At 47.5% G+C, this 25,305-nt stretch overlaps 8 protein-coding genes across 8 annotated transcripts, besides 5 other annotated features; 4 read left to right on the forward strand and 4 right to left on the reverse strand.

Annotated features, from left to right (window-relative positions):
- Positions 1–332: 332 nt before the first annotated feature.
- On the forward strand, positions 333–2,678 carry BDV27DRAFT_156430 (uncharacterized protein; the record flags this gene model as incomplete). The annotated part of the gene is made up of 7 exons (XM_032072339.1): positions 333–695; positions 768–1,052; positions 1,216–1,509; positions 1,562–1,683; positions 1,748–2,080; positions 2,144–2,435; positions 2,511–2,678. 7 exons carry the CDS (start codon positions 333–335, stop codon positions 2,676–2,678), a joined length of 1,857 nt encoding a protein of 618 aa, XP_031928961.1.
- A 400-nt stretch (positions 2,679–3,078) lies between these two features.
- On the reverse strand, positions 3,079–5,172 carry BDV27DRAFT_171313 (major facilitator superfamily domain-containing protein; the record flags this gene model as incomplete). The annotated part of the gene is made up of 10 exons (XM_032075572.1): positions 3,079–3,173; positions 3,223–3,328; positions 3,386–3,719; positions 3,776–3,906; positions 3,958–4,351; positions 4,400–4,520; positions 4,570–4,667; positions 4,727–4,809; positions 4,861–4,997; positions 5,049–5,172. 10 exons carry the CDS (start codon positions 5,170–5,172, stop codon positions 3,103–3,105), a joined length of 1,599 nt encoding a protein of 532 aa, XP_031928962.1. The 3' UTR covers positions 3,079–3,102.
- Positions 5,173–6,290: 1,118 nt separating this feature from the next.
- BDV27DRAFT_144042 (NAD(P)-dependent oxidoreductase) lies at positions 6,291–7,414 on the forward strand (the record flags this gene model as incomplete). The annotated part of the gene is made up of 5 exons (XM_032070199.1): positions 6,291–6,464; positions 6,514–6,670; positions 6,726–6,897; positions 6,949–7,118; positions 7,170–7,414. 5 exons carry the CDS (start codon positions 6,291–6,293, stop codon positions 7,412–7,414), a joined length of 918 nt encoding a protein of 305 aa, XP_031928963.1.
- A 390-nt stretch (positions 7,415–7,804) lies between these two features.
- Positions 7,805–7,855: a sequence feature (Protein overlapping with rRNA (BDV27DRAFT_144043, KAE8365883.1) was converted to a misc_feature.).
- Positions 7,856–7,992: 137 nt separating this feature from the next.
- Positions 7,993–8,243: a sequence feature (Protein overlapping with rRNA (BDV27DRAFT_144043, KAE8365883.1) was converted to a misc_feature.).
- Positions 8,244–8,366: 123 nt separating this feature from the next.
- Positions 8,367–8,368: a sequence feature (Protein overlapping with rRNA (BDV27DRAFT_144043, KAE8365883.1) was converted to a misc_feature.).
- A 205-nt stretch (positions 8,369–8,573) lies between these two features.
- Positions 8,574–8,630: a sequence feature (Protein overlapping with rRNA (BDV27DRAFT_144043, KAE8365883.1) was converted to a misc_feature.).
- A 206-nt stretch (positions 8,631–8,836) lies between these two features.
- Positions 8,837–9,195: a sequence feature (Protein overlapping with rRNA (BDV27DRAFT_144043, KAE8365883.1) was converted to a misc_feature.).
- Positions 9,196–9,344: 149 nt separating this feature from the next.
- BDV27DRAFT_125990 (putative eukaryotic translation initiation factor 3 subunit EifCl) lies at positions 9,345–11,592 on the reverse strand. Its single transcript, XM_032066456.1, has 2 exons — positions 11,164–11,592; positions 9,345–11,028 (listed from the first exon to the last, which is right to left on the reverse strand). The coding sequence occupies exons 1-2, from the start codon at positions 11,470–11,472 to the stop codon at positions 9,907–9,909; spliced, it is 1,431 nt and encodes a 476-aa protein (XP_031928965.1). The 5' UTR covers positions 11,473–11,592; the 3' UTR covers positions 9,345–9,906.
- A 1,438-nt stretch (positions 11,593–13,030) lies between these two features.
- Positions 13,031–15,264, reverse strand: BDV27DRAFT_144045 (putative C6 transcription factor; the record flags this gene model as incomplete). The annotated part of the gene is made up of 5 exons (XM_032070201.1): positions 13,031–13,454; positions 13,520–13,879; positions 14,180–14,331; positions 14,398–14,988; positions 15,133–15,264. The coding sequence occupies 5 exons, from the start codon at positions 15,262–15,264 to the stop codon at positions 13,031–13,033; spliced, it is 1,659 nt and encodes a 552-aa protein (XP_031928966.1).
- Positions 15,265–18,765: 3,501 nt separating this feature from the next.
- On the forward strand, positions 18,766–20,992 carry bna5-1 (kynureninase). Its single transcript, XM_032066457.1, has 4 exons — positions 18,766–19,067; positions 19,135–19,481; positions 19,552–20,035; positions 20,087–20,992. Exons 1-4 carry the CDS (start codon positions 18,878–18,880, stop codon positions 20,527–20,529), a joined length of 1,464 nt encoding a protein of 487 aa, XP_031928967.1. The 5' UTR covers positions 18,766–18,877; the 3' UTR covers positions 20,530–20,992.
- Positions 20,993–20,999: 7 nt separating this feature from the next.
- Positions 21,000–22,009, reverse strand: BDV27DRAFT_125996 (uncharacterized protein; the record flags this gene model as incomplete). Its single annotated transcript, XM_032066458.1, has 3 exons — positions 21,681–22,009; positions 21,269–21,615; positions 21,000–21,183 (listed from the first exon to the last, which is right to left on the reverse strand). Coding segments are annotated over exons 1-3 (559 nt in total), but the record flags the coding sequence as incomplete, so codon positions are not given.
- Positions 22,010–22,641: 632 nt separating this feature from the next.
- BDV27DRAFT_98308 (putative AP-2 adaptor complex subunit beta) lies at positions 22,642–25,211 on the forward strand. The gene is made up of 5 exons (XM_032078124.1): positions 22,642–22,986; positions 23,061–23,136; positions 23,197–23,561; positions 23,611–24,039; positions 24,089–25,211. The coding sequence occupies exons 1-5, from the start codon at positions 22,739–22,741 to the stop codon at positions 25,119–25,121; spliced, it is 2,151 nt and encodes a 716-aa protein (XP_031928969.1). The 5' UTR covers positions 22,642–22,738; the 3' UTR covers positions 25,122–25,211.
- Positions 25,212–25,305: the final 94 nt, after the last annotated feature.

Below are 25,305 nucleotides of genomic sequence, written 5' to 3' on the forward strand. Positions count from 1 at the left end.
GGAAGTAGAGACGGATGGGTTTAATTGGACGAGAAGATGTGAAAATGTCACATTAGACGCTGTTGGTCATATCCAATCAGTGGACATATGGGGGGCTCTCTACTATCTAGCTTCAGCTAAAATATACATATGGAAAACTGATGGTGCTGAAGGGGGTCATATTGAGCGAGGTTGATGCATCGTTACGCAATTAGTATAAACCGTCCTCGAGTCAACTCGGTTATATAAACACGAGTTGTTGGAATCTTATATCTCATTGGAAAGATCTGATATCCATCAGCCTACCTCGTTCTGAAAGGTCTTTTTACTACTATACTTTCCTCACATTCAAAATGGTAACCAACCCTCCCTCGTACCCAATCAAGGGTATCAACACCTTCGATCCCCAAGGCCGCCGTCCTGTCCGCAAGAACATCGATGACTGGTACAAGGAGCAGACCTTGGGAGACAATTCAAAGAGAATCCAGTTGACCCTCTTCGTCGAGGCTTTAGCCATTGTCCAGGCCCGACCTTTTGAGGATGTACGCTCCTGGTTTCGCATTGCGGGCATTCATTCTCAACCCTGGGTGGCGTGGGACAATGCGAGACCTCCCAAGGGGTCGACAGAGGTTCCAAAAGATAGAGTGCCGGGATACTGCGTTCATAATGATTACACGTTTCCGACATGGCATCGGGTGTATGTGACTTTGCTTGAGGTACGTGGCTCTTTCCAACCTGATATAGGCAGTTATACCCGAGCAACTGACTGGTGATTCGATATATAACAGCAAGTCATCTACGAAGCGATGAATGAATTTATTGAGAAGAACGTCCCGGTACAGTGGGAGACAGAGTGGCGGAATGAAGCCAACCAGTGGCGTCTGCCGTACTGGGACTTTGCCAGATTCGCCAATAAGCCAGAGGTGGAGGTGCCTGAAGGCGCGGTTGGGGAACTCAGACTTCCCATCCTGCTTGTGAAGCCGAACGTCGAGATTCGTTCTGTTTCAAAGGACAAGACAATTGTCGAGACCAAAACTGTGGCAAACCCGTTCTACAAATACACTGCGCCCAAGGTGATGGGTAAAGTGGACAGTCCATATAAGATCCAGACGGAGACACGCACAAAAAAGGACAAAAACGGAAACTCAACATCATGGACCATTCCTGCAAGTTTTTTTTTTAAAAAAAAAAAAATTCTGGTAATATCAAATATCTCTCTATCTAACATGGTCAAAGTGGGACAAATGTATCTCAACTACCAAGTATGGCCTTCTAGAGGGTTATCACATCGACATCTGGGCTGACGGAGGCCAAAACTGGCTTCGCTCTAACCTGGCACTGAATGAACACGCCTGGGCTCCTCAGCCAACGAAGCCACAACAGACAGTGCAGTTCATGACTTGGAAGTTGTTGCAGCAGAATGGGGGTCCCACCAGCTGGACGGCTTTTTCCAGCACTCGCTACTGCAGATCTCACGATGAAAAGCCGGAGTACTGGTTGCCTTTGGAAATGATCCATAACAACATTCATGTGGGTTATTCAAATTAGGCTAGCCGATACAATTCCAAGCTGACAATTACAGGCCTTTGTTGGAGGATCGCAATTCATCCGTCCTGATGAGACGCATATGAAGCTTTGGGGTATGGGACACATGGCCAGTCCTTTAGTTGCAGCTTTTGACCCTATCTTCTTCATCTATCACTGGTAAGCAACTATCTTTCGTATATATATATATCTAGTTGATGGGGTGATTCTGATCAGTTATTAGCAACATCGACCGCCTGACAGCCACCTGGCAGTTCTTGAATCCAACCAAGTGGTTTGACGGCGATAGTGCAAGCGCCCTTAACAACGATCTCCTGCCATTCTCCAAGAATGACAAGCACGAGATTCACAAATCCGAAGATGTGAAAGACTGGCGCAAACTTGGATACGACTATGAGATTCTTCAGGGTAAAGATGACTACAATGAAGCACATATCAAGCAGGTCAAAAGGGAAATTGATACTCTCTACTCGAAGCGAACTACGGCCCTGTTCCCTGGTTTGGACAAAGAGAACAGGGACGAAAGTGATTATATCATCACTATTTACTACAGCCGGTGAAGTGTTCCAGCGCCAATATCTTGTTCTTTATTGAGAATAAATACTAACCCATCATACAGCTACGCTCTGAACGGCGAGCCTTACAAGATCAACCTCTTTGTCGGCGAGAAACCGGACGAAGACTTCGTCGGCCCCGGAAGCAAGAATTTCGTCGCCAGTATTTACAGCTTCAGTGCTCCTTTACCTGCAGACGGGGATGGCGGATGCGGAAACTGCAAGCAACAGCAGGATGAGGGTGTTAGGTCTGTCGCGCAAGTTCCTGCCACGTTTGCCGTCGACAAATTTGCAGATGAAGACGCCGGTAACCCCGAAGATAACGTGTGGTTTGTGGTGGTCGACAGTCTGGGACAGGTAAGCTTATATCCAGCTATCCAGTCCCCTCCCCAACTTGATGATAGATATCGTTACTGAATACGTACTCGACAGCAAGTGAATCTCGAACAACTTGGCTCTCCGATTAAGGCGACGCTGCATCGTGCTGAGAAGGCAACCTTCTTGCATGAGGTCGATGATAACAGCCCGACAGACTATGAGAAGATAGGAGATGGCAAGCAAGTCGTCTATGGTGAGGTGGCTACAACCTCTTTCAGATAAAGGTTTTAGTTGATTATATGAGCTTTTTATGACATTATTCGTGGAATGTGTCATGTAGTTATCAACTACCTGTATGCATCTGATGAAGTTTGATACGCGGTACATGGGAGGAGAAGAAATGAATTTTGATAAATTGACCTTGGTTTACGATTATGATCGCTAGGGTATTCCGGTGAACATATCATACCAATTGTAGGGGCGTTTGTAGCATAACATCACATTGGAGAAGCATGCTTATAGTTGTAAACATACAACCCGAACCTAATCATTCTAAGACCAATTATCTAGTATGAACTTTTCACTTCAAAAGTGCCATATGTATTATCCCAATATTAGCAGTTGGCGTTGGGGTTCGCCGTCACAAATTAAATTACAATCCTCCTCCAACAAACATACTGTACATTACCATCGCATAAACCTACAATTAATCCACCCTTTCCTCCTTGAGGAATACCAAGAAAGGCAAAACGGCCGCAGAGGAGACCAATGCAAATACTGAGACAAATGTTAGAGCAGATTCTCTTCAGAGAACGGGTGGACTTACCTGGCAAAAACTGGAAAGCATTCAGGTAGCTCGACCGGACAATCTGCTGTAAGGGCTCAGATAGCGACTCGGCGAATCTGAGATCGTTGAGGATGCCCTTTATGATCTACTTTTAAGATTAGTATATTGCTCATGAATTTGAAGAAGGTAGAGACAAACATACCGTCTTCTTATCCGGGATATCCACAATATGTTGGACAAGGTTGTTCTTGAAAAGTCTCTGGACCAGAGCGGCGCCACAAGCGGGCCCTATAATCGTTCCCAGCTGCTGACAGAGATAAAATGTTCCGATGCAGACCGAAAGACATTCTTCTGGCGAGCTGTAACTCATGCCGATGAACAGGGTTGAGAAGAGAATGCCAGGTGCAAATCCGACAACGAATAGGAAGAAGGATTCCCAAATGTTGCAGCCATCGCGCCAGGTGAGGAAAATGAGAAGAAAAGACAAGACTGTTATACCGAGAGAAATAATACTCAGAGTCTTATATCGTCTCATCCTGTGAATCGTAAGCGAACTGGCCAAGTTTGAAGGGCGATATTTAGGGGCGCATACCGTTTAATAACATAGCCAGAGACAACTCCTCCTACTGACACGCCAGCGGCGACTTGCACGTACATCATCGAAGCAACAAAGTCACTCTTTCCTTCGACACGAGTGAAATAGGGGACAACGTTGCTGACGAACTGGATCACAGTCAGTAACGTAGATGGCAAAGTCTGAGTAAGAATTCATACGGCAGTACGACCGGAGAACAACAGGCACTGCATAAGGCAGTAGGCTCCCAGCTCCCGGATCAATAAGTGCATCGGGATCAATGGTCTCGTTGCGTAGAAAACTTCGGTCAGGACAAAGATCATGGAAGAAACGACAAAGGCAACAATCAGACCCCATGTTGGCACCAGCTGGTCTTCTTCTTTCGTCCCGAAAGTTTGAAGCACGAAGAGTAAGAGAATGATCGCAGCAGAAAGCGTGATGATTCCGGCAAAGTCGATTTCCCGAAGACGCGATCGGCGAGGTTTGCCTGAAGGCTGTTTATCTTTGTCTTCTGTGTGGTTGAGAGAAGCGGGCAGTCCGTACACGGCGACGAGGGTGCAGAAGATGATCAGGGGAATTTGACCCAAGAAGGACCTACAACGGTCAGTATCCATATTCGTTGCTGCGCAGTACATACCTTACCATCTCCAGCCGATCGTATCCGAAAGCAAACCACCGAGGGGCGCTCCAACACTGCGGCCGATGACATTGATCACATTTTCATAACTTCGGTAGACCGCAACTTCATTGGGAGGGACCAGATCTGTATCATGTTAGAGGAAACAATGATACAGACATTGATGAGAGCATACCCATGATGATGATAGACACGAGCGTCACCATTCCAGCACCGCTCAGGCCAGCGAGGACTCTGGCCAGAACAAGCTGTGTCAAGGAGGCACTTGCACCGCTGAATCAGACTGTTAGATGTTGATTCAACTATCCAGGGCATGATGAAGATCATCTTACCAGGCAAAACATCCCAGTGTGAATAAGATATACGAGACAAGCAGAACATTTTTGCGCCCGTACGAATCACTCAACGCACCGTACTATCCGCTATCAACACCTCTGATCCGGCATCAAAGAGTATATCAACATACCACTGGCAGCGAAATACAGTATCCAAAGTTATACGCAACGAGCAACCAGGAACCTTGGGAAAGGAGATGGAACTGCGACGCGATGGTACTGAAGGTGGACAGAACGAGGGATTCATCAATACTGGCAATGAAAACACCTATTGACATTAATCATTGCTCATACATCCGCATGATTCAGTGGGGAATACCAAAGAATGTCGCATAGATTATAAAGAAATCAGATTGTTTTGTCTTGACTGGTGGATACGGGAACTGGAGGAGAGGCGATTCTTCATCTGGTGGCATGTCCGGGTCACGCTTGGTGGGAGACATATTGGACAGTGTTCACAGTCGAGATGAATATATTCCCTTCACGATCAATATTAGAAACATGACGGCTAGTCGAGGGGGAGGGAGAGAGAAAAGTCATCGGTATGACGGTGTAAGTAAGGGTGGAAAGGCAAACTAGCTGAGCCCGACAGAATCACTCACTCACTCAGTCAATCTCAAATCGCCGCCCCCCAATCAGTTCCAATGAGCTGGGTCGATGTATGCATCTGTGCCCAGAGTCGAGCAGCCAGGCAGGTAGTGTGTCAATCCGATGCGAACCAGGAAGGCCTCCGTAGATCGTCGTTCTTTTTTCCGTCGCTCAATGGATCCACTCTTCTCAGCCCATGCATGCTCAGCCGCAGGAAATACAAAAATCATTCAATGCATTGTGACTGGATGATCCCTTCTGCTGGAATCCTCTCGGAGAAAACCCCATCGTGTATTCCATCCAGAGAGCATATTATCAACATGGCAGAAATTTTCTGGGGGAATGCCAATATCAAGATGCCATTTACGTATAGAGCACATGGGCAAGACCCTGAAGTAGCAAAATGGAGAGCTCTTCACATTCCCACAGAGTATGGGGAACAGATTCTGTGCTATGGACGACTATCCTTACTTACTTGACAAAGCGAACACTGATTAGCAAAGATCCACTCATCCAGGCAGACCTTCATTGGCGTTGCTTTCTGCGCATTGCGCACTGACCGTTTCATTTAATCATAAAGAAAACCCAGCCAGATGGTCGACTCAATAAGATTCTGATTGGCGCTGACAGCTCTACTAGCTTGCTAATTTGGGTGCTATCGGGATCGTCGTGTGTGGCGCTATTGTCACAATGCATGCACGCACTGGAATAGCGTGGCAATATAAGAAGGCTGCGTGTGCATCCATGGCCGGGAACGCAGCTCGTCAATCACCACGTGTGATTTTGTTTTGACCTTCTGAATACAGACACATTCTTATAACAAACCGAACGCGGTCAATATAATCATAAAGTCAATTCAATTATAGCGAGGGGAAATGGCAAACCAGAGAATCCCGCAGTTAGGGTGGGTCGGTAGGTATTCAGCAGAATGAGCTGAATTTCACCGTGCTGATGATGATTAGGACTTGGAAAGATGGGAAATGCCATGGCGAAAAATATGCAAAGGCATCTGGCAGAAACGGGGCAAAGCCCCCTGCATTTCTGGAACCGAACCGCATCCAAAATAGAGCAATTGAAGGGACTTGGGGGAGTTGAGTGCGAGTCAATTGCAGCTGTTGTCAACAGCAGCGATATCATCTTCATCTCTGTAGGCTGAACAACAGTTTTATAATTGTCTGATATACTAACAAAGCTAGACGAGTGATGATGCTGCTCTTAAAATCATCGTCGACGAGATCCTGGCTGCAGGAAACATTGACCTTAAGATCATTGTGGACACAACAACTGTGCATCCAACCACCAGCCAAGAGGTCTCAGGGAAGGTAGCACAGAAAAATGCTACTTTTATTTCAGGTATGTCTACTCTCATAAAAATCTGGTAACAGGGAAAAGAGACTTATATCGACAGCTCCCGTGTTCGGCTCCAGCCCTATGGCCGAGGACAGAAAGATTTTGATAGTACTAGCTGGTGACCTCTCTGGCATCAAGGAACTGGCACCATATCTCAAAGGCGTGATAGCTCGTGAGACCATCACAGTGTCTGACAAGTCAGAAAAGGCTGCACTCTTGAAGATCATGGGGTAAGCACTTTTACCAGCAGATATTTGAAACTAGAAGCTGACCGAATCCAGCAACTTCATCATCTCCGGATTCACCGAGATTATTGGAGAAGCCCACGTTCTGGCGGAGAAGAGTGAGATGGGCAATGAAGCTCTTGAGAATCTACTCGAGCTCCAATTTGGTCTTTTGCCTGGCATGATCTCTAAGCGGTTGACTCAAGGTAATTACATGCCGCCGAGGGGTTTGTCTATCCAATGAGTAAGTATACTACGACCAAAGCTGACAATGCTAGGCGAAAATCCCTGGTCCGACCTCAGCCTTGGTCTGAAAGACGTAGGACACAGCATCGACTGTGCAGGCAGTGCAGGGACGAGATTAAAGGTCGCTGAGGTCGCGCTGGATCATCTTAAACGTGCCAATACTTATTCCGAGCAAGAGGGTAGGCCCTTGGACTCGTCCGCCATGTATGGCATCATTAGGCAGGATGCAGGATTGGACTTCGAGAATGACTTTGTTAAGAAAAGAGATGCCCAGTAGATGCATCTATGTTTTGAGATATGATTGAAAAAGGGAAGCGCTCATGTTCAATCATGTCAGCTACCTGACCAAATTCAGAGACTTATGGGGCTGGGAAAACGAGCAAGACAGCGTTGGCTAGCTTTGCAGTTCTCCTCTGTACTTCTTCTGTGTGTGATGAAAAGCCCAGATCGAACTGATGAGTTGCCAACAGGCTTACTGATACTTTATTCAATGGATGAAATATAGTAGGGTATCTGACGCATATATATATTAAGGCCCAGAAACACCTAAAGAACCCATACAATGTGCCATAAACAGATAGACAACCCACTAAAGCATTGATTTAGTATACTGCAATGGAAAATGATTTGTGAACAAGAACTTGGTGACATTCTCTAAGACATCAAGATGGCCTCAATTCACATCAAGATTCGAGTCAAGATATCGAAATATCTCCGGGTGGCCACTCAGTAACTCCGACACCCGAGTAACCGGTGCCTGATCGACCAATAACGTCATGCGGAACCATATGACTAAAGGCTGATCGATAATCAAATCCGCAAGAAACTCATTCACATAGCATTTGATTTCTACAGACTCAACCTTGCCCTCTGAATTCCTTGGGCCCTGAAAATGTCTCGCTCGATGCTATCGTCTGCTGCTCGCCAGCTATGGCGGCAGCGCTCCCCTCGTACGGGAGTTCCTGCCTTCCCATCAGCAACACCTCGTTCGAGCATCTCCGCATCGTTGAGCGATTCTACCCCCCGCCGGTTGATATCCTACGCCATCTGCGAGTCGAAGGCAAACCGAATCACTTCCCCACGGAGATCCCTCCCCGCATTCATGCGTCTCCAACAGCGTTGCGCTTTTTCGTCCACCACCATCAGACCCGCTACCAAGGTCTTACAGAACCCGAGAACCGGCGAAGATGGCAATCCACTGACGATTGAAATCTCGCCCCGCGCTGCAGAAGTATGTTCATATTGTTGTTCATCCGTTACATCTTGTGTTTCTTTTAAGTGTGGCGTGACTTGGCACAAGAAGGTTGTGGGCTGGACGGGAGTAGCTCCTGGTCATGACAATTGATCCTGGAGTTTTGCGACTGAGCGGAAGGTGTACTCAGTGCTTTGGCGCTAAAACTCCTAATCTTACATCTGATAAGTACATACGACCATAGGGTGTGGAAAACAGGGCTTCCCGTCCGCTCAGCCGTACTTAAGCCACACGCCGGGAGGTTAGTAGTTGGGTGGGTGACCACCAGCGAATCCCTCCTGTTGTATGTTTTTTTCTTCTTCTTTCTTTTATTCTTTTAATATTTTTTTATTTTTAATTTTTTTTTTATTTCTCTCTCTTTTACCTTTGGCACTTTGAATTGTCCATCAGGATTATTCATAATAGTGTATATGCGTACTAATTGATTTCCCCAGCGTCTACGCGAAGTCACCGATCCTACGTCGTCTCCGTCTGTCCTCAAAGAAGAGAACCCATACCACCATCTCCGCATCACAGTTACCAGCGGAGGATGCCACGGGTTCCAGTATATGATGTCCCTGGAGGCCGCTTCGAAGATCGACCCGGAAGAAGACACTGTCTTCGAGGCGGAATTCTCCCCCGAGGAAGGATCGTCTGAGGCCGCCGGTCAGGCTAAGGTAGTCATGGACGAGCCTTCTTTAGAGCTCCTGTACGGAAGTACAGTAGACTACACTATGGAGTTGATCGGTAGTCAGTTCAAAATCGTCGATAATCCCCGGGCGACGAGTAACTGCGGCTGTGGAACTAGCTTTGATGTGACTGATTAAAAGGGGGGCGAAGGCATCTTGTATTTGTATATTATACTTTTGCATCTGGTGATAGAGTAATTTTTACTATACCCCCCCCTCTCCCTTCTCCTTATCTTCCCTGCTCTTTCTTTCCCTTCTTTTAATGGTGTTGGCGAGGTTTAGAGTGAATTGGAAAAATGTCATCATCTATTTCATCATGCGAATTCCTACCACATTTGTCCTCTGCTATTTAGCGTGTTGTTGTGCATGTTATGTTATGCACAGATCAAACATGTCGAACATGAATAGTAAGCAAACCAAGTATAGTTAAGCATCGAATACGCCCCAAAACAAGCCTCGAGACTTTTGTAACCACCCCAAACCCGGTAATCAGAGTAGAGTCCAAGGTTGCAACCCTGATGAAAACATGGACAACGAAAGAAAAAATAAAATGAAACGGAAAGGGTAAAACAAGGGAAACAAAAGATAATTCATGATATTGCTGGGGACTGAGAGGTGTGATTATGGGATGGATTCAACTTCCCCACTGCACTTCTTCACACCTTCTCTCTTTTCACGCCTACTTCCCCGGGTTCTGCCTCTCTGTTTTTTCTCTCCTATCTGCGGTTTGGTCGGAGGAGCCCCTATGTTATCGAAGGGTACCTCTATATGTGCGCAGTCGGGAACATAGCACGTATCTCAATATTTGAGTGCGTTGTCGCCTGTTTCCTTGACAAGGGATCAGACAATTTAGTAGACGCGGGCGAGGTTCCGAAGGTACCAGTCCACCAGGCGACGGCCGGCCTTGGTCTCGCTAACGTGGATCAGGTCATTCTCCAGAGCATAGTCCAGGTCGTTGGCGGCGACGGGCTCACCCTCCAGCAGACCGCCCTCAACCCAGCGGACCTGACGGCTGCGCTGCTTGTTCACCAACAGCCAGGAGCGGAGCTTCTCGGGCTCGACTTCCAGGAAGCCGGCCAGCTTCTGCAGGTCCATCGTGGTGTACAGCTTCAAGTAGGAACGGATGGTAGGGTTGTACAGCGTGTTCTTGACCTCATCCATGAAGATAGCCGTGTGGTGGTCGACGGGGTCGACGTTGACAGATGGGTTCTCGAAGTCGGGGGGAGTGGGGCTGATAAACTTGGGGCAAGCGGAACGGAAGAGCTCCTCGAACAGAGGGAGGGCCTCGGGGCCACCGTGCTGGAGACGGTGGAGCTGCTCGCCGTACTTCTCGCGGAGAGCGGAGTGGATGGTGTCGTCGAGACGGGTGGGGTGGAGGGCAACGCAGATGGCAATAAGAGCATACATCTGGTCGTTCTTCTTGGCGATAGCGTCGTAGCTGTTGCCACCCTTCTGGAAGTTCTTGGTCCGGGAGACGTAGACCAGGATGTGGCTGAACATGCGGATGGCGTCACCGTAACGGCGCATCATCATGTAGGAGAAGCCCACATAGTAGTAGGTGGTGAAGTGAGCTGCCATAACACGGGCAAACATAGCCTTCTTGTTCATTTCGATGTCGTCAAGCGTCTTGAGGGCAAGGCTGAAGTCACCTAGCAAGCAGTGGACACGCAGAAGTCCGATGATCGAGAAGTATCCGAGCATCTTGTACAGAGGGCGAGAGCCATACTCTCCGGCGAACGCCATGGGGTCCTCTCCACGCTTGATAGCAGCCAATTGCTCATTGATCTGGGACCTCTGGATAAGCGAGTAAAGAACGTTGAGCACGGAGTAGCAGCCCCATGTGTTCGGGTTCTCACGCAGAAGCTGGGCCTCTTCCTCATTGGAGCCGCTACGAGCGACGCGGTTGCGGTAACGGCAGAACGATTCGAACTGGTAGATGAATTCATCGATCACATCCCAAGCCCAGTAGTACTGTGGAAAGGAAAAGATTCGTTAGCACACTGTATAACAACGGGCTTGGCGCACACATTGAGTGGGGGCACGGGATATGCAGTGAGCAGAGTACATGTCACCCCCGAGGATGTCAGCTAGCGAGCGGGTACATACAGAAGGGACCTCGAGCTCAACAGGGCCATCCGAGTTGAGGATGTAGTGGAAAAGGCTGCAGTAGTTGTCATAGCTTGCAAACTTGGTCTCCAGTGTGGCCTGGTATTCAAGCGGGGTCGCGGCAGCGGCGAGCTGTGCCTGGAGATCCTGCGTCTGAGAGCCAGCTCCAAGGGATGTAGTCCGATCCAGTTCGCTCATGCTATCGTCAAAATTGACTTGCTCGCGGTAATCGTTGACAAGCGCTTCCTCCTCAACGTCGGACTCGTCGTTCAGGTTAGGGTGCGCATTGGCGCGCTCTTCGTACGACATGTTGACAGGTAAAAAGTCTGCGGAGGGAACGGGGATGATCCAACAAACGGTCGACTGAGGGTAGGGCGAGAGGGAGAGGGCACGTCGTCTGGCGGTAACTGCTCGGCGTCGGCGTGTGGGATTTCGATTGTTTCGGCGGCAGTTGAATTTTGAGGGTTTTCGCTTGGCCCCGGTTTGTGCTTATCTTATCTGCGCATAACTGAGCTGATGAGTCAGCTATGAATTACTCGTTAATTTGGGGGAACAAACAAGCAATATAGAAACTGAAAAAGATCTGAAACCGCAACTGGCAACCATTCAAGGCTCACAATATTCTCTTGGATTTATTGTAGAATAAAAAGGAACTAGGGCAAAAAAGAACTACAAATTGTTCGTATCAACTCTCCCGTCATGCTCTGACAGCCTCCAGTTACTTCAAAGGGCTCTCTATCTCTTTTTACCTTTTGGAGGACCAATTAGGATAATATTGAATTAATCTTAGGTTACCCTGCAAGATATCTTAGGGATTCCTATAGGAACCCAATCCTGTCCCCGATTATGAAGTAGATAAACCCCAACGCGAGCCTGGCTTTGTGCCACTGTGTCGTAAAACCCGTAGCCAACAGCTTGTCTTCCACTGAGAACCGGTGGATGATACCTTGGAAAGGATGACAAAACACAGGGCTGTAAGGAGGCAACTAAGTGCTTATAAAATACTACTGGGTAGCCTGGTTTCTACCTTTGTGCGGGCCTAGAAGTGTCAACGTACCGACAACAAGCACGCTGTGGACCGCCCGATAGGATTGTTGCAATGCCGTAAGAAAGGTAATATGGAGTTGCATGCTAGCCCGCCTGCGACTGGAGATGTTATGGGTTAAGGGTTAAGCTAGAGGATCGTCGGTTCAACACTAAGGTCAATTAGCAAGCACCTAGTCAGATTTGCCGGTCCTCACCTACAAAAAAGACAACAAGGTCTGCCCTCCGCATTGGAGATCATGGATAAAAGTATGGGGGTATAGTTGTCCAATGGTATGGTGCCGGAAAACTTATCCAGCCGAGATCTTGTCCATCTAGTCTCATTGACCCGTGACAGGCTCTCCTCTCTTTCTCACTTGTCCCTCTCTTCGTGTCCGTCCCTTTCTTTCGTCCAACCGCTTTTGATTTCAATTTCAACAGTACACACGGCAACAAAAGCAGTACACCAAAGAGAAGCCTGCCGACAGTTTTCCCATAAGAAAGAGTCATGTTTCCTTACTGCCTGATCTCCCATCTCCGTCAAACAGACAGACAGTTGCCACCACTTACAGGTGGCCAACTATAATGGAGAATCACCGAGCATCACGTATCGTACCAGGATGATCGGAATGGAATGCTAATTCACACAAGATGCCCCTGCATAGTGTGTATAGACATACGTACCTTGTTCGATCGACATACTAGCTCCCTTCGCCGCTCCCTCATACTTTACGCTTTCCCTTGCTGCCGCAAGAAACAATCCCACATTCTGTGCACCGTCGCTAAGTAAGCCGCTGACTGATTGTCATGCTTTGGAGTTGATATACATATCGCGAAATCCGGATTATAGCCACTGGGATGATTCCAAATTCCTGTGGTCGAACACTGTACCGGCTTCGGGGGGCAGTTTGATACCCATGGACTCGGCTGTGGATTCTATATTCGCGAGCATATCTCTAGCGAGGGAGAATCTCTTGCTGAAGGCCACTAGAAACCGACACAATTCAACAAATTCCTCTTTGAAATCATATTCGCAGTTGTCCAAAGCGGTGAGTAAGATAAGGGTGCTTGCATTGGCAGGCTCCAGCATCTGGCCGGGGACATGCCGAAGCCCATAGGCTTCATGGTATAGGAGGAGATAGTCAGCAATCTGCTTCGCTGACCGAAGTCGGATGAGTCGAGCCTGGTTAACATCCGGAAGCGACATGGGGGCGAAGTCTTCATGGTTCACTAAGGAATCGAAGAGCTGGATGATGGCATGGTGGTATCTGATACTACAAAATTACAGTCAATATTTAGCAATCGGTTTGGCAGATGGATACTTTGCTCTTACTGCAAACTCAATACTTGCGGAACTTGTACAGCCTCCTTGTCGATTTTCAGTGGACCGGGCAGTTTTTTCAGCCACGTTTCTAGGCGAGTGTACAGAGCGCTTACTGCCCTACATAGGTCGCCAATATTCATATCGAACGCTTCATCAAAAAGCAAGTCTTGCATGTTGACGACGAGTTCCGTAAAGCCCACCGTTTGGATCATTATCTCACGGAGTAACGCAGGCTTCTTTTCGTATTCAATATGGTTGGAACGAGGATATGGGATCCATACAATGTCGTCATTGATATTATCTCTCACAGGAGGCTCGAATATTGGGGGTGTTAGGTTCGCGGTTTTCCGACATTCCATGGACATTTGTCTGAAGAGAATGGTCAGCCAACTAAAAAAATATGCTCTGGTCGTCTAAAAACTATACGAGTTCAGAATAAAAAGCCCCCAAGCAGCAACAGCTCCAGCAGATCGCATATCAACTGACGTGTCTCTCCACATGCGGTGGCCTGTCCGCGGGGCCTGAAAGAACCCGAAATCTTGTCCAAGCTGTACGGCTTGCCTTAACAGCAGCCAGCTAGTGTCGAGCTTTCCCTTCAATTTCAGCCTGGAAATTGTCAGTTTGACCGCAACAGCATATCAATGACATTAAACAACGAGGGTCACATACACATGGCTCATCAGAGCAAGAGCCTGGATGTTGGCCAACGATGTACGACCTTCTTCCGCTTTCCATAAGAGTTCTGCCTCATTAAAGAAATGTGCACCTTTAGAGGCCACATCTCCAGGGATAGCAAAAACTTCAGGAAAATCAGAATATGTCTTATCAAAGTTAGAATAGACTGCTTATCAAGTCGGCAAGAGAACATGCAAAAGCACCATACATACACTTGCAACTGCTAAAATGCTATTTACAAGGAAAGGGGTGCAGAATTCAGTATTCTTATTGCCCTCCCTCATATGTCTCAAAAACATTCTCTGGTCAATGATTTGCGACAATGGATGATCCCATGTGAAGTACAAGGAGATCAAATGCGAAATGAGATGATCGTCGTCGGTAACGGCCGTCCAAGGCTTCACCGACACTTGGAATATGGGGATGTCGCAAAGTTTCTCTAGGGTTATTCGAGAGTGGGCATCAGCGGCCAAACGTTCCTGTTGAGCTATGGCGTCATCTGCGTTTCCTAGGGGTTTTGCGTTATCGGAACTCGCATCACTCAAGTCGGCTGGTGCATCCACAACATTGGCAATATTGGACAGTAGAGCGCTGCCGCGTATAGTCTCCAAGATGTGGTTGACCTTGTCTTCATCTGAGGAGCGAAGTGACTCTAATAAGGAATACAACAAGCCTCGATAGTATTCTAACTCCCCGAGAGTACGTCTAGCAGCGACCTTACGCCTGAGGTCGAGCGTCTCATCGAAAACGCATTCAGCGTCTGTGTTCTGACAAGCTTTACAAGGTGCGGGGCGTCCGGTGCACTGCCATGTGGAGAAGATACGTCAGTGGGATGTCTATTGATGGGACGAACAGAAGGGAAGAATAGTATTTTTTCCCTAAATCGGCTGATTTGAGGCACTCTCCTCTTTCTTGAATGCAAGGGCGGACTTTCAAGATCGTCTTACCTTCCGTTTCGCTTGCTTACACGGCAGGCAGGCCGTGGAATTTTTCCTCGGTTTCATGAGGGTGAATGGTTGTTTGTTGACGGGGCCGCGAGGCCCTGGGGCGAGCGCTGGAAGATGGTCCTCTGAAGTCATCTTAAGCCGCATATTTACTCTCCCAGGAGGAGAAGATCATGGCTAATGTATAAAATCCAGTCTGCCTAAACTGCGGTGTGTCCAGCCAAAGGGATATCAGAAAAATGAAACGGACGGCTGCCTTATTTTTAGATTTTTCATCCGGCAGTAATGTTCGCAGAGTTGGGCAACATCAAAGTTGTTATGGCTTGAAGAAGACCCCACCACCTCTTAGCCTCTAGCTCCTTTCACAGTGGTTCAACGCCTTCCGAGATGTCGATGAGATTTTTGGGCGCTTCGCATAGCAGCCATGTCTTGTTACGGCGGTTGTGATATCTTTAGCGGTCGGTGATTGCTATGAGACTGTGTCTCCCGTACCTAAGGGATCAGATTTGACGGGTAGGTTTCCAGGTGCATATTACAATAGGAAACTTCAATTGCAAATGGCCCAAGGTGTCCCTTTGCAGGGGAAGTGGGGACCAAGAAAAAAGGTCCCTAAAAGCACGAGACGATTGATTTAAAAAATGGTGGTGTGTGAAACAGGCCCCTCTCCTTACTATAAAAATGTTGCAGCAGAGTCTCGATACAGCTTTTGTCAGGCAGTCTGGAACTGAGACCAAGACCCGTGGCACCAAGCTGAATGGCGCTTGGATGCACGCAGATATGAAAATTGGTTCCTGTGTGCTCAGGCCAGATCACTGACTCGTGGGCAGAAAGACTTGAGCCTACCCATGCACGGGATTTTGCCGTAACGTGAGGTTCCTGATCAACAAATTTCAACCAACACCTCTCTCTACCTCTGCACTCTATAGGATGTTCCGGGCCACGGCTTCTACCGATGCACATGCAGCCCGTTGGGGCAGTAAGTCCTATGCCTGGTCTATTGGACAAGGGGGCATTAAGTGGGTACTTGTCAACCGGTCTTCCTTCATTCTTGGCTTTGACATCAGGAATCCCTCACTGCGTCCCCAGAATCACCAAAGAGGTACCCGGGAGATGGATGCACTCTATTCGAATGGCGTCAATTCAGTATATCGGTGTGCCAAACCGATGTAATTTTGACATGATGACTAGGGACGGACAACTTGTTTGGCTTCTTGCATTATTGAGCATACGTACCTTACGCTATTTTGGATCTCCCGCTGGCGCGCCTCTATTGGGGACACGCGTATTCGGGAATGGAGCGTACATGCGACCGATTACCAGATGCTTGTATAATATGTGCAACTAAACCCAGCAAACAACGGACTCAACAGGTTTGGGATAACCAGCACCTGACTAGCAACCAAGGAAGGAGAATTGTGATAGGACGAACCTATGAGAACGCCCCAGTCTTATTGAAAACTATAACCAATACAATAGGCGGAAAAGATCACCGAGTGGACGATCCTCTAACAATGAGTTTTCTAGGCTCTCGTCTCTCCTTTGTCCTACCCACACAAATCCCGACTTTAAGATTCAGTCTTTTAATAGTCTTATCAACCCTGCCCACTCAATATGCTTGAGCTTTGCAATATCGATGTCGATCTTACATCAGCCCAGCCCGATCCGCTCTGCGGGATACGGGAGGCGAACTTTCTCAATTAATGTCCACCCTAATTGTCATGTCTTATCAGGAATACGGCTGTGCGTACATTCAAACCCCGCATAGGGAATTTGCAGGATGCTACGTCAGATTCTTCCTCTTGGACATCTTAACCTACGCTGGAGACGTCAAACCAGGGGCCACCGATCCACAAGTGACATGAGAAGTGGCGAACAAGCTCCGCGGTTGTCAGCCGGCGACCCGAAATCTGGGTCCAATTCTGAACATCACACGAGAGCCTACTAACTAGTAGACCACGCGATGTCATTCGCCGTGGAGCCTCAACCTAATACCTTGTAAGCTTTGCTTTTTTCGCGATTCTCGTGGTAATTAGCATGGCAAAGAAACAAAGGGCCCAGCCAGACCATCGGAAATTAGGTAGGTGAGTGGCAACTGTCTAGCTAATCGGTACGTACCGTACTTTCATCGTAAAACATTTGGGCCTTTTTCCGTCCTACTTCATTTTAATCCTGCTTCCATGCTTCCATGCTTCCATGATCACCCTTCTGTACTATCATCAACGTTTGCATACTCGTAGGTTATTCTGCTTTAGGTCACAGGATTCCCGTGACTCTTGCATCAATACCTTACCTAAAAGAGAAGAGATTCACAGATGTCATATGACATGAGACCAGGACTACTACTGCTACTAGTCGTCATTGGCTAGAAGCTCACTATAAAATGTTATGATAACAATAATTTTAGTCCCTATTGTCGGTGGTCATAGGCCTTTCACTAAAGCGTTATGATTCACTAGTCAGAAAATCATGAGCAGTATATAATACAAGTCTATTAATCTATCGTCGACCGCTCATCTGTAGTCACAGCCAAGTCGAGCACAAAACTGTAGGAACCCCTGAGCAATGATCTGCTTAAATATAGGCAGCATGATGCCTGACTGTAGTCGGTGAGAAGTGTCACCTCGATCTCGCGCATTCTGGGAGACACTGCAGGTAGTAGTGCGTTTGGTCAAGCCGATACATATGCAGCTCAGACAAAAGACTTAGATATGCAAGAACCAATGTCCTTCAATAAAGGGGGTATGGAAGAGCACCAGCCCGATCTCGGACCGACAAAAGGAGGATGTTATTCTGGGTGCGAAAGTGGGTCTTCACAAGCTCTGCATCATTTCCAATGTGGTAGTGAGCTTAATAGGTCTCTCCTATGACAGGGAACCAGACCCTTGATGCTTGCCAATGTTTTTGTTGAGGTGGTTTTTCGGAGTCCTTTGAGACGAAAATTTATCAACTATGCTTGGTTTCTTGTTTGTGCTCCTGTTTTACAAGGTCTAATTAAAATTAATGAAATCATTCATTACACTCTCTTTGTCTATTAGTTACCTAGTAGAGGTAATTGCGTCGAGGATCTCGAAAGACCCTTTGTTTTTTGTCCTTTTAGACTTTCAGACCGGGTTCCAGGTCTAAAATGGATCTGAGTGAGCCGACCAAGATTAACCCTAAGTCAGATACTTTGGAGACGACAATGGCCTTGAAGCACAATGGAAAAATCAACTTCACCGGTAGGTTTATACCTATCCATTAAATCAAGCCAATTCACTGCCGTTACTGGCTATCCTTAGTACTTCAGGAGGGAATCCTTTCCATGCAGTTTCTTTGTATTCGCAATGTCATTGACAGAGTAACCGGAGTCGGAGTTGAATGGATGTTATTATACATACTAGTTAACTGGACAGTGTCTCTTCAAAGGGAAAATCTGGAGCAAGGGGGCACTTGAAATAACAGGAATTGGCAGCTGGGAACTAACCAGTGCTTGATAAAAGCACTGTGCCTATCAGGTTTCTCGTAGAAGGAGCCAGAGTTACCCCAGGTGTAGGTACGGAGATATTGAGCCAATCCGACAAGAGATTCCAATTCTGGTGGGTCTTTCGAAATGCATCGCGGGGTTGAGCTTCTGATTATGATACCAACTTGAATGATTTTCTTAATTCATTTACTCCTATTATTTATTGCATTGGAGGTCTGTTGTTCCAATCCTAAAAACTTGCAATATTTTTTATACATCACCCTGGTCATCCCCCTCAAATACAACATGGGATCTCGACTACACGTTCAAGAGATCAAGAAAGGCCCCCCACTTCCCTACAAAGATGATATCAGAGCTTTCACACGAGAGTACGCTGAATCTCTTGACGCGCAAGATCCTCTCCGTCATTTCCGAGACGAGTTCATCATCCCATCGAAGAAAGACCTGAAGCGGAAGACTCTGAATGCTACTGAGAGTATGTCCTCTTTTCTCTATCCCCACTAGTGGTTTCATGTCGCTGACAAATTGTTATCACAATATAGATATTGAAGACTCCTCCGACCCCAGAAGTATTTATCTCTGCGGAAACTCCCTAGGTCTTCAGCCTCGGAACACCCGGAAATACCTCGAACACTATTTACGGACCTGGGCAATCAAGGGCGTTACTGGCCACTTCACACCGCATGATGACCAGCTGCTTCCCCCGTTCGTGGATGTCGATGAAGCCGGAGCAAAGCTTATGGCCCCCATTGTGGGAGCGCTCGAGAGAGAGGTGGCGGTAATGGGCACGCTAACTGCGAATCTACACTTTCTGATGGCGAGTTTCTACCAACCCACTAAAGAGAAGTATAAGATCATTATCGAGGGCAAGGCATTTCCCAGTGACCATGTAAGTTCCCATCCTTCATTACCCATGTAACGATATCACAAAGAATGGTGCTCATGCCGTCGCGAATTAGTATGCCGTGGAATCCCAAATTCAGCACCACAATCTCGACCCAAAAGATGCTATGGTCCTTATCGAACCTGAAAATCTCGATCGTCCAATTTTAGACACTGAGAAAATCATGCGGGTGATCGATGAACATGCCTCGAGCACAGCTCTTATACTCCTCTCCGGTATACAATTCTATACTGGACAGTATTTTGATATCGAGAAGATCACGGCCCATGCTCATTCCAAGGACATCATAATTGGCTGGGACTGTGCCCATGCTGCAGGTAATGTCGACTTGAAATTACACGATTGGAACGTGGACTTTGCGGCCTGGTGTAACTACAAGTATCTCAACAGTGGCCCGGGCGGAATGGCTGGTCTGTTCGTCCACGAGAACCATGGACGAGTAGATATGACCAAGGTCGGTTCCAAGGATGAGCCTTTTCGCCCGCGGTTGTCTGGCTGGTGGGGTGACGACAAGAAGACTAGGTTCCGAATGGAAAACAGTATGAAGCACTTGTATTCGCTAACTTGTTCTTAACTGATTTGGTTTGCAGGGTTTGTACCGCAACCTGGCGCAGCTGGATTCCAGTTATCGAACCCATCTGTCTTGGATATGAACGCAGTGGTGGCGTCTCTCGAGATATTCAATCGCACGTCAATGGCTGAGATCCGTAAAAAGTCTTTGGATCTCACGGGCTACTTAGAACATCTCCTTTTGAAATATCCTCTCGATGCTGCCCCGGAGGACAAGCCATTCTCTATCATTACACCTTCGAACCCGGCCGAGCGAGGTGCACAGTTAAGCCTGCGCTTGGGGCCGGGTCTTCTCGACAGCATCCTAGAAGTCTTGGAGGAGAATGGAGTAGTGATCGATGAGAGAAAGCCGGACGTCATTCGGGTTGCGCCAGCGCCTCTATATAACACCTATACAGACGTGTGGCAGTTCTGCCAGATCTTCTTCGATGCTTGTCAAAAGGCAGTAAGAGCCCGAAAGTAAATGTTTAGGTTATGACGGCTTAACGTGTCTGACTTATCATTCTTGGTCATATATTGGATGGGTGCAATAATGTTTGGATAAAAGTGCTCAGCATTGGTGACCACGATCATGACTACGTTTCCCTTGCATTGGCAACCTGCAATGAAGCTTCTAGAATCAGAACATGCTGACATCCAATCCTGGCAGGATTGCAACCTGCGAAGGGCATTGCCACGTTCTAACTTGCTCCATATTTTGTTGCCTTATCTCTGAGGTAAGAAGCTGGCGCATATTCCCCCTTGCCGCTGGTTTAAACTTTCTTTGGCAGAAGAAGTAATGGCAAGTTCCCAGTTGGCCTGTGCTAGAATTTTAGCAGATCTCAAAACTGTTCCAGTGACCAAATCTCGGGCAAATGGGACGAGTATTCGGGGCTGCCATTGAATAGTTCGGACTAAGGTGCCACTATATGCGAGCTATAATTTAGCTATTCCTTCAGCGGATGTGATCATTGTACATGTGCTCTAATATATTATAATATAGCTTGGTATGCGTCACATAGAAATTTGTTCATTTAATTTTCTTCTGTTCTTTGTCACCCATCAACTTAAGGCAAAATAAGCTCTCTCCAGAGGTTGCCGTTCAGACTCCCAAGCTAACCAGTCCGATCGTGTAGTCCTGTTCCAATAAACCGCGTTAGTTTTCAATAGTGTAGATAATTGGTAAGGACCGAAGAATTGAAAAAGGAATAGCATCAACGTACGGTAGAAGACCCATCGCATTAACCTTCCACACCCCCAATGCCAGTAGCACTAATTGCATCAAAACATAAACAGCTTTCACTCCAAGCAGCTTTCCCCGTGTGGATTCCGTGTCAAATTTAGCAAAGACCGTGTTCGTGTTGACCAAGCCCTGGATGGGTCCCTTGAAGAGCATGAAGACCATCATGATACTGAAGATCTGAAGGCTGTTTCCGGACATGTACATCATGATTGCGTTCATGGGGATCTGCTTCGAAGGTGCCATAGCAATCTCCCACGCTTTCTTCAGCTTCAGCGTATCGGTATCCTCGGATTTGGATGCGGTGGCGGATGTGGACTGTTGCGTGCGCTGTGAGTCGCGGTTTGGTTAGTATGTTTTATTCTAGAAGAGGTAGTGTAGCTGCAATGGCATACGTTCTTTCCTCCTACTTTGCTGCTAGAGAAGCCTGGAGGGTCGGGAATGCGGGATGCTGCCTTCGAAGGTTGCGGCGCAGGGGAGTTCAAGGCCACGGCCCATTTCGGTGGAGGGACGGGGTTGAGTGGTTCAGTAGTCATGATAAGTCGGAGGTTGGAAGAAACTGCGGCGACAGAGAATATGTTATAGTAAATCTAATCAAGGTAAGACGTGAGTCGACGCAAGACAGCAAGCGAGAAGACTGTCGGGGCGGAGGAAGGAAGTTGAGTAGTGGTGATGATGATCCTACGCAGTAAATGGAATTTCTCCACAAGCGCGCGGAGTTGGCGGTAGCCGATCCACTCCTGAGTCTCGCCTGCTAAAGAACGAACTATCGTGGAACAGGTTTCACCCCCCGTCAATGTTTTCTTCTCCTTTTAATCTGCTTTCGAATTTGGGAAGCAGTCAATTCTTTCTACATTAACCAGACCCGGCACACAGACGACCCCTTGGATGTTGCCCGTGCCGCATTGACAAATCCACCCGGAGTCTACCAGACAAGAGAAAAGGCATGGAGGTATCGGAACAACAGATCAGCTAAGAATTTCTACGAAGCTATTCTAGCTACGCGACCGGTCCTATATTCGCCCTCTGCGATAATCTTATGCGATTTTAATATTCGAAAAGAACCTACCTACACCGGACAACCCGCTTCATTCAACGGAACAGGGAGGAGCCCCTCGTCTACCCACTGAAACGCCATCATGAGCTCTGGTGGAGGAGATGCGAAGCTGTTCGCTAGGGTACGTTTGTCTTGGTTTTTTACTGCATCGTTGGGGTTCAGACCGCATCGATTGGCGGCTATCAAACCACTGGCTTATCATTATCCCCCCATCCCCTCATGTCGGTCGAACCACCTTTGAATATGGTTTGGTCTAGTCAAAGACTAGACCACTATTTCCCTGGCTTTTGTGGCACAGACTGTGGTTTATAATGTACCATTTCCTCATGTTCTACGACTTCTTCCCGTCACACTCATCAATCAACACTACTCGGACATAAAAAGAAAACCTACCCTATGTTTATTAGTGTGATTCCTTATGCGACACAACATGGCTTACCATCCTCTCGGTCTTCACAGGGTAAAGTCGCTGAGTTGCGACAAGAACTCCACAGCGGCGGCAAGAAGGACAAGAACTACTCCGCGAAGAAGATCGCCCTCAAGAAGATTGTCGCAAACATGACTATGAGCAATAACGACATGGTGGCACTGTTTCCTGATGTTATCGAGTGTATGAATCTGCCGAGCTTGGAAATCAAGAAGATGTATGTTGGAACAAGGGCCGACACATGCTATGGTGAACAACGATCGCTAATACTTCCTTCGCATTCGGTTACAGGTGCTTTCTTTTCTTAGTCAACTACTCGCGAATGAAACCCGAAATTGCCTTGAAGGCACTACCTATTCTCGTTAACGTACGGGCCCGTGCATTCCTTACATATATAGTGGAGTTTGGCTTAACCAGTGTGTTATAGGATATGGAAGATACAAACCCACTTGTGCGAGCGCTTGCAGTACGGACTATCTCATACGTCCACGTGCGGGAGTTTGTCGAGGCGACTGTTCAACCTGTCAAGCGTTTAATGGGGGACATGGATCCATATGTCCGCAAGACATCCGCTTTCTGTGTTGCAAAACTCTATGAGCATGATAGGAAAATGGTTGAGAGCTCCGACCTGATTGACAGGTTGAACCACATGTTGAAGGACGAGAACCCAACGGTTGTATCTAGTGTGCTTGCGTCTTTGACAGATATTTGGGGTCGGAGTGAGACTATCTCCCTGACTATCGACTACACAAGTGCATCGAAACTTGTCTCGATCCTGCCTGACTGCTCTGAGTACGTGTCTCCACATCACGAGTTAGCTCATGCTCCTAACGCTATACAGATGGGGCCAAACCTACATCCTTGAAGCCCTAATGTCATATGTCCCTCAGGATTCAGCAGAGGCGCTCTTGTTGGCAGAGCGAGTAGCCCCTCGTCTATCACATTCCAACTCTGCGGTTGTTCTTACTTCCATTCGGGTCATTTTGTATCTCATGAACTATATTGCTGATGAGAGGCATGTCACTTCCCTCGCAAAAAAGCTATCGCCACCTCTTGTCACCCTACTATCCAAACCACCAGAAGTACAGTATTTGGCGCTTCGAAATGCCATTCTGATACTGCAGAAGAGGCCTGAAGTTCTACGAAACGATATCCGGGTTTTCTTCTGTAACTACAACGATCCAATCTATGTCAAAGTGACCAAGCTGGAATTAATATTCATGTTAACCACGAAGGAAAACATCTCGGTCGTGTTGGCAGAATTGAGAGAGTAAGTTTTGGCCCGATGACACTCAAATACACAGCTAAGAAACCTCTAGGTATGCGACTGAAATCGATGTCCATTTCGTCCGTAAAGCTGTACGCGCCATCGGAAAATTGGCGATTAAAATCGAGTCTGCTGCCAAAGAATGCATCGATACTCTTCTCGAATTGGTCAACGCTAAAATCCCATACATTGTTCAGGAGGCGACAGTCGTCATTCGCAACATTTTCCGCAAGTACCCCAATCAGTATGAAAGCATCATCGGCCGTATTATCCAGAACATTGATGAATTGGACGAGCCGGAAGCAAAGGCAGCTATTATCTGGATCATCGGACAGTATGCCGACCGCATTGAAAACTCAGACGGGCTTCTACAAGATTACCTCGCCACTTTCCACGATGAAACGGTTGAGGTACAACTCGCCTTACTGACGGCTACCGTCAAATTCTTTATCCAACGCCCGACAAAGGGCCAACAATTGGTGCCCCAAGTATTGAAATGGTGTACCGAGGAAACAGACGACCCCGATCTCCGAGACAGAGGATACATGTACTGGCGTCTCCTATCAACAGACCCTGCAACCGCACGGCAGGTTGTCATGGGCCAGAAGCCCCCGATCAGTGCAGAAAGCGAGAAGCTGGACTCTCGAACCCTAGAAGAGCTCTGCCTGAACGTCGGTACTCTCGCAACCGTTTACCTAAAACCAGTCCAGCAAGTCTTCCGCTCCGCACGTACACGGCGACTTCAATATAGCCCTGCCTTACAGAAACCCCGCAACGACGACGGAAGCAATGTCTGGCAATACCCAGTTAGCCCGTCTTCCGCTGGCCCTGTTACCCCTACCTCAGCGGCAAACGGTGCAGCTCCAGCACCAGGCGACATGAATGCGGCGGTGAATGCTGCCGATTCCTACTTCAACAGCGTCGGTACCCAGCAGATGGCGGCGCTGGATCTAGGTGGTCGCGGGGATGGTATTGGAGGCGGTGGTGCGCCCCAGACACAATATATTGTCAGCCAAAATCAGCAACAGGTGTATCAGCCCCAGCTGGCTGGTGGAGCGGCTACGGGAGAGTTATTATTGTTGTAATGTAGTATACTTAAATTTTGTTCCTGGTTAGACCTTTCTCTTCTTTTCTGTTCTAGCGATGTCAAACGCGGACTTGTGATACCTCTTTAATCATTGTGCTTTCTTCACTGAAATTCGTCAACTTCGTATTTTCTGTAAGACAAATTATGTCAAGAATATTCAGGGAAAGTGAGTACGGCGAGTT

The sequence above is a fragment of the Aspergillus caelatus genome (assembly GCF_009193585.1).
Source record: "Aspergillus caelatus strain CBS 763.97 unplaced genomic scaffold BDV27scaffold_60, whole genome shotgun sequence".
NCBI lineage: Eukaryota > Fungi > Ascomycota > Eurotiomycetes > Eurotiales > Aspergillaceae > Aspergillus > Aspergillus caelatus.

Coding starts and splice junctions, on each gene's coding strand:
- BDV27DRAFT_125990 (XM_032066456.1), bottom strand. CDS start 11,472: ATGTCGTACGAAGAGCGCGCCAATGCGCACCCTAACCTGAACGACGAG. Junction 11,029..11,163: donor TTGAGCTCGAGGTCCCTTCT/GTATGTACCCGC, acceptor TCCTTTCCACAG/TACTACTGGGCTTGGGATGT.
- BDV27DRAFT_98308 (XM_032078124.1), top strand. CDS start 22,739: ATGTTTATTAGTGTGATTCCTTATGCGACACAACATGGCTTACCATCC. Junction 22,987..23,060: donor AGCTTGGAAATCAAGAAGAT/GTATGTTGGAAC, acceptor ATTCGGTTACAG/GTGCTTTCTTTTCTTAGTCA. Junction 24,040..24,088: donor GTGTTGGCAGAATTGAGAGA/GTAAGTTTTGGC, acceptor AGAAACCTCTAG/GTATGCGACTGAAATCGATG.
- bna5-1 (XM_032066457.1), top strand. CDS start 18,878: ATGGGATCTCGACTACACGTTCAAGAGATCAAGAAAGGCCCCCCACTT. Junction 19,068..19,134: donor GACTCTGAATGCTACTGAGA/GTATGTCCTCTT, acceptor ATCACAATATAG/ATATTGAAGACTCCTCCGAC. Junction 20,036..20,086: donor TAGGTTCCGAATGGAAAACA/GTATGAAGCACT, acceptor TTTGGTTTGCAG/GGTTTGTACCGCAACCTGGC.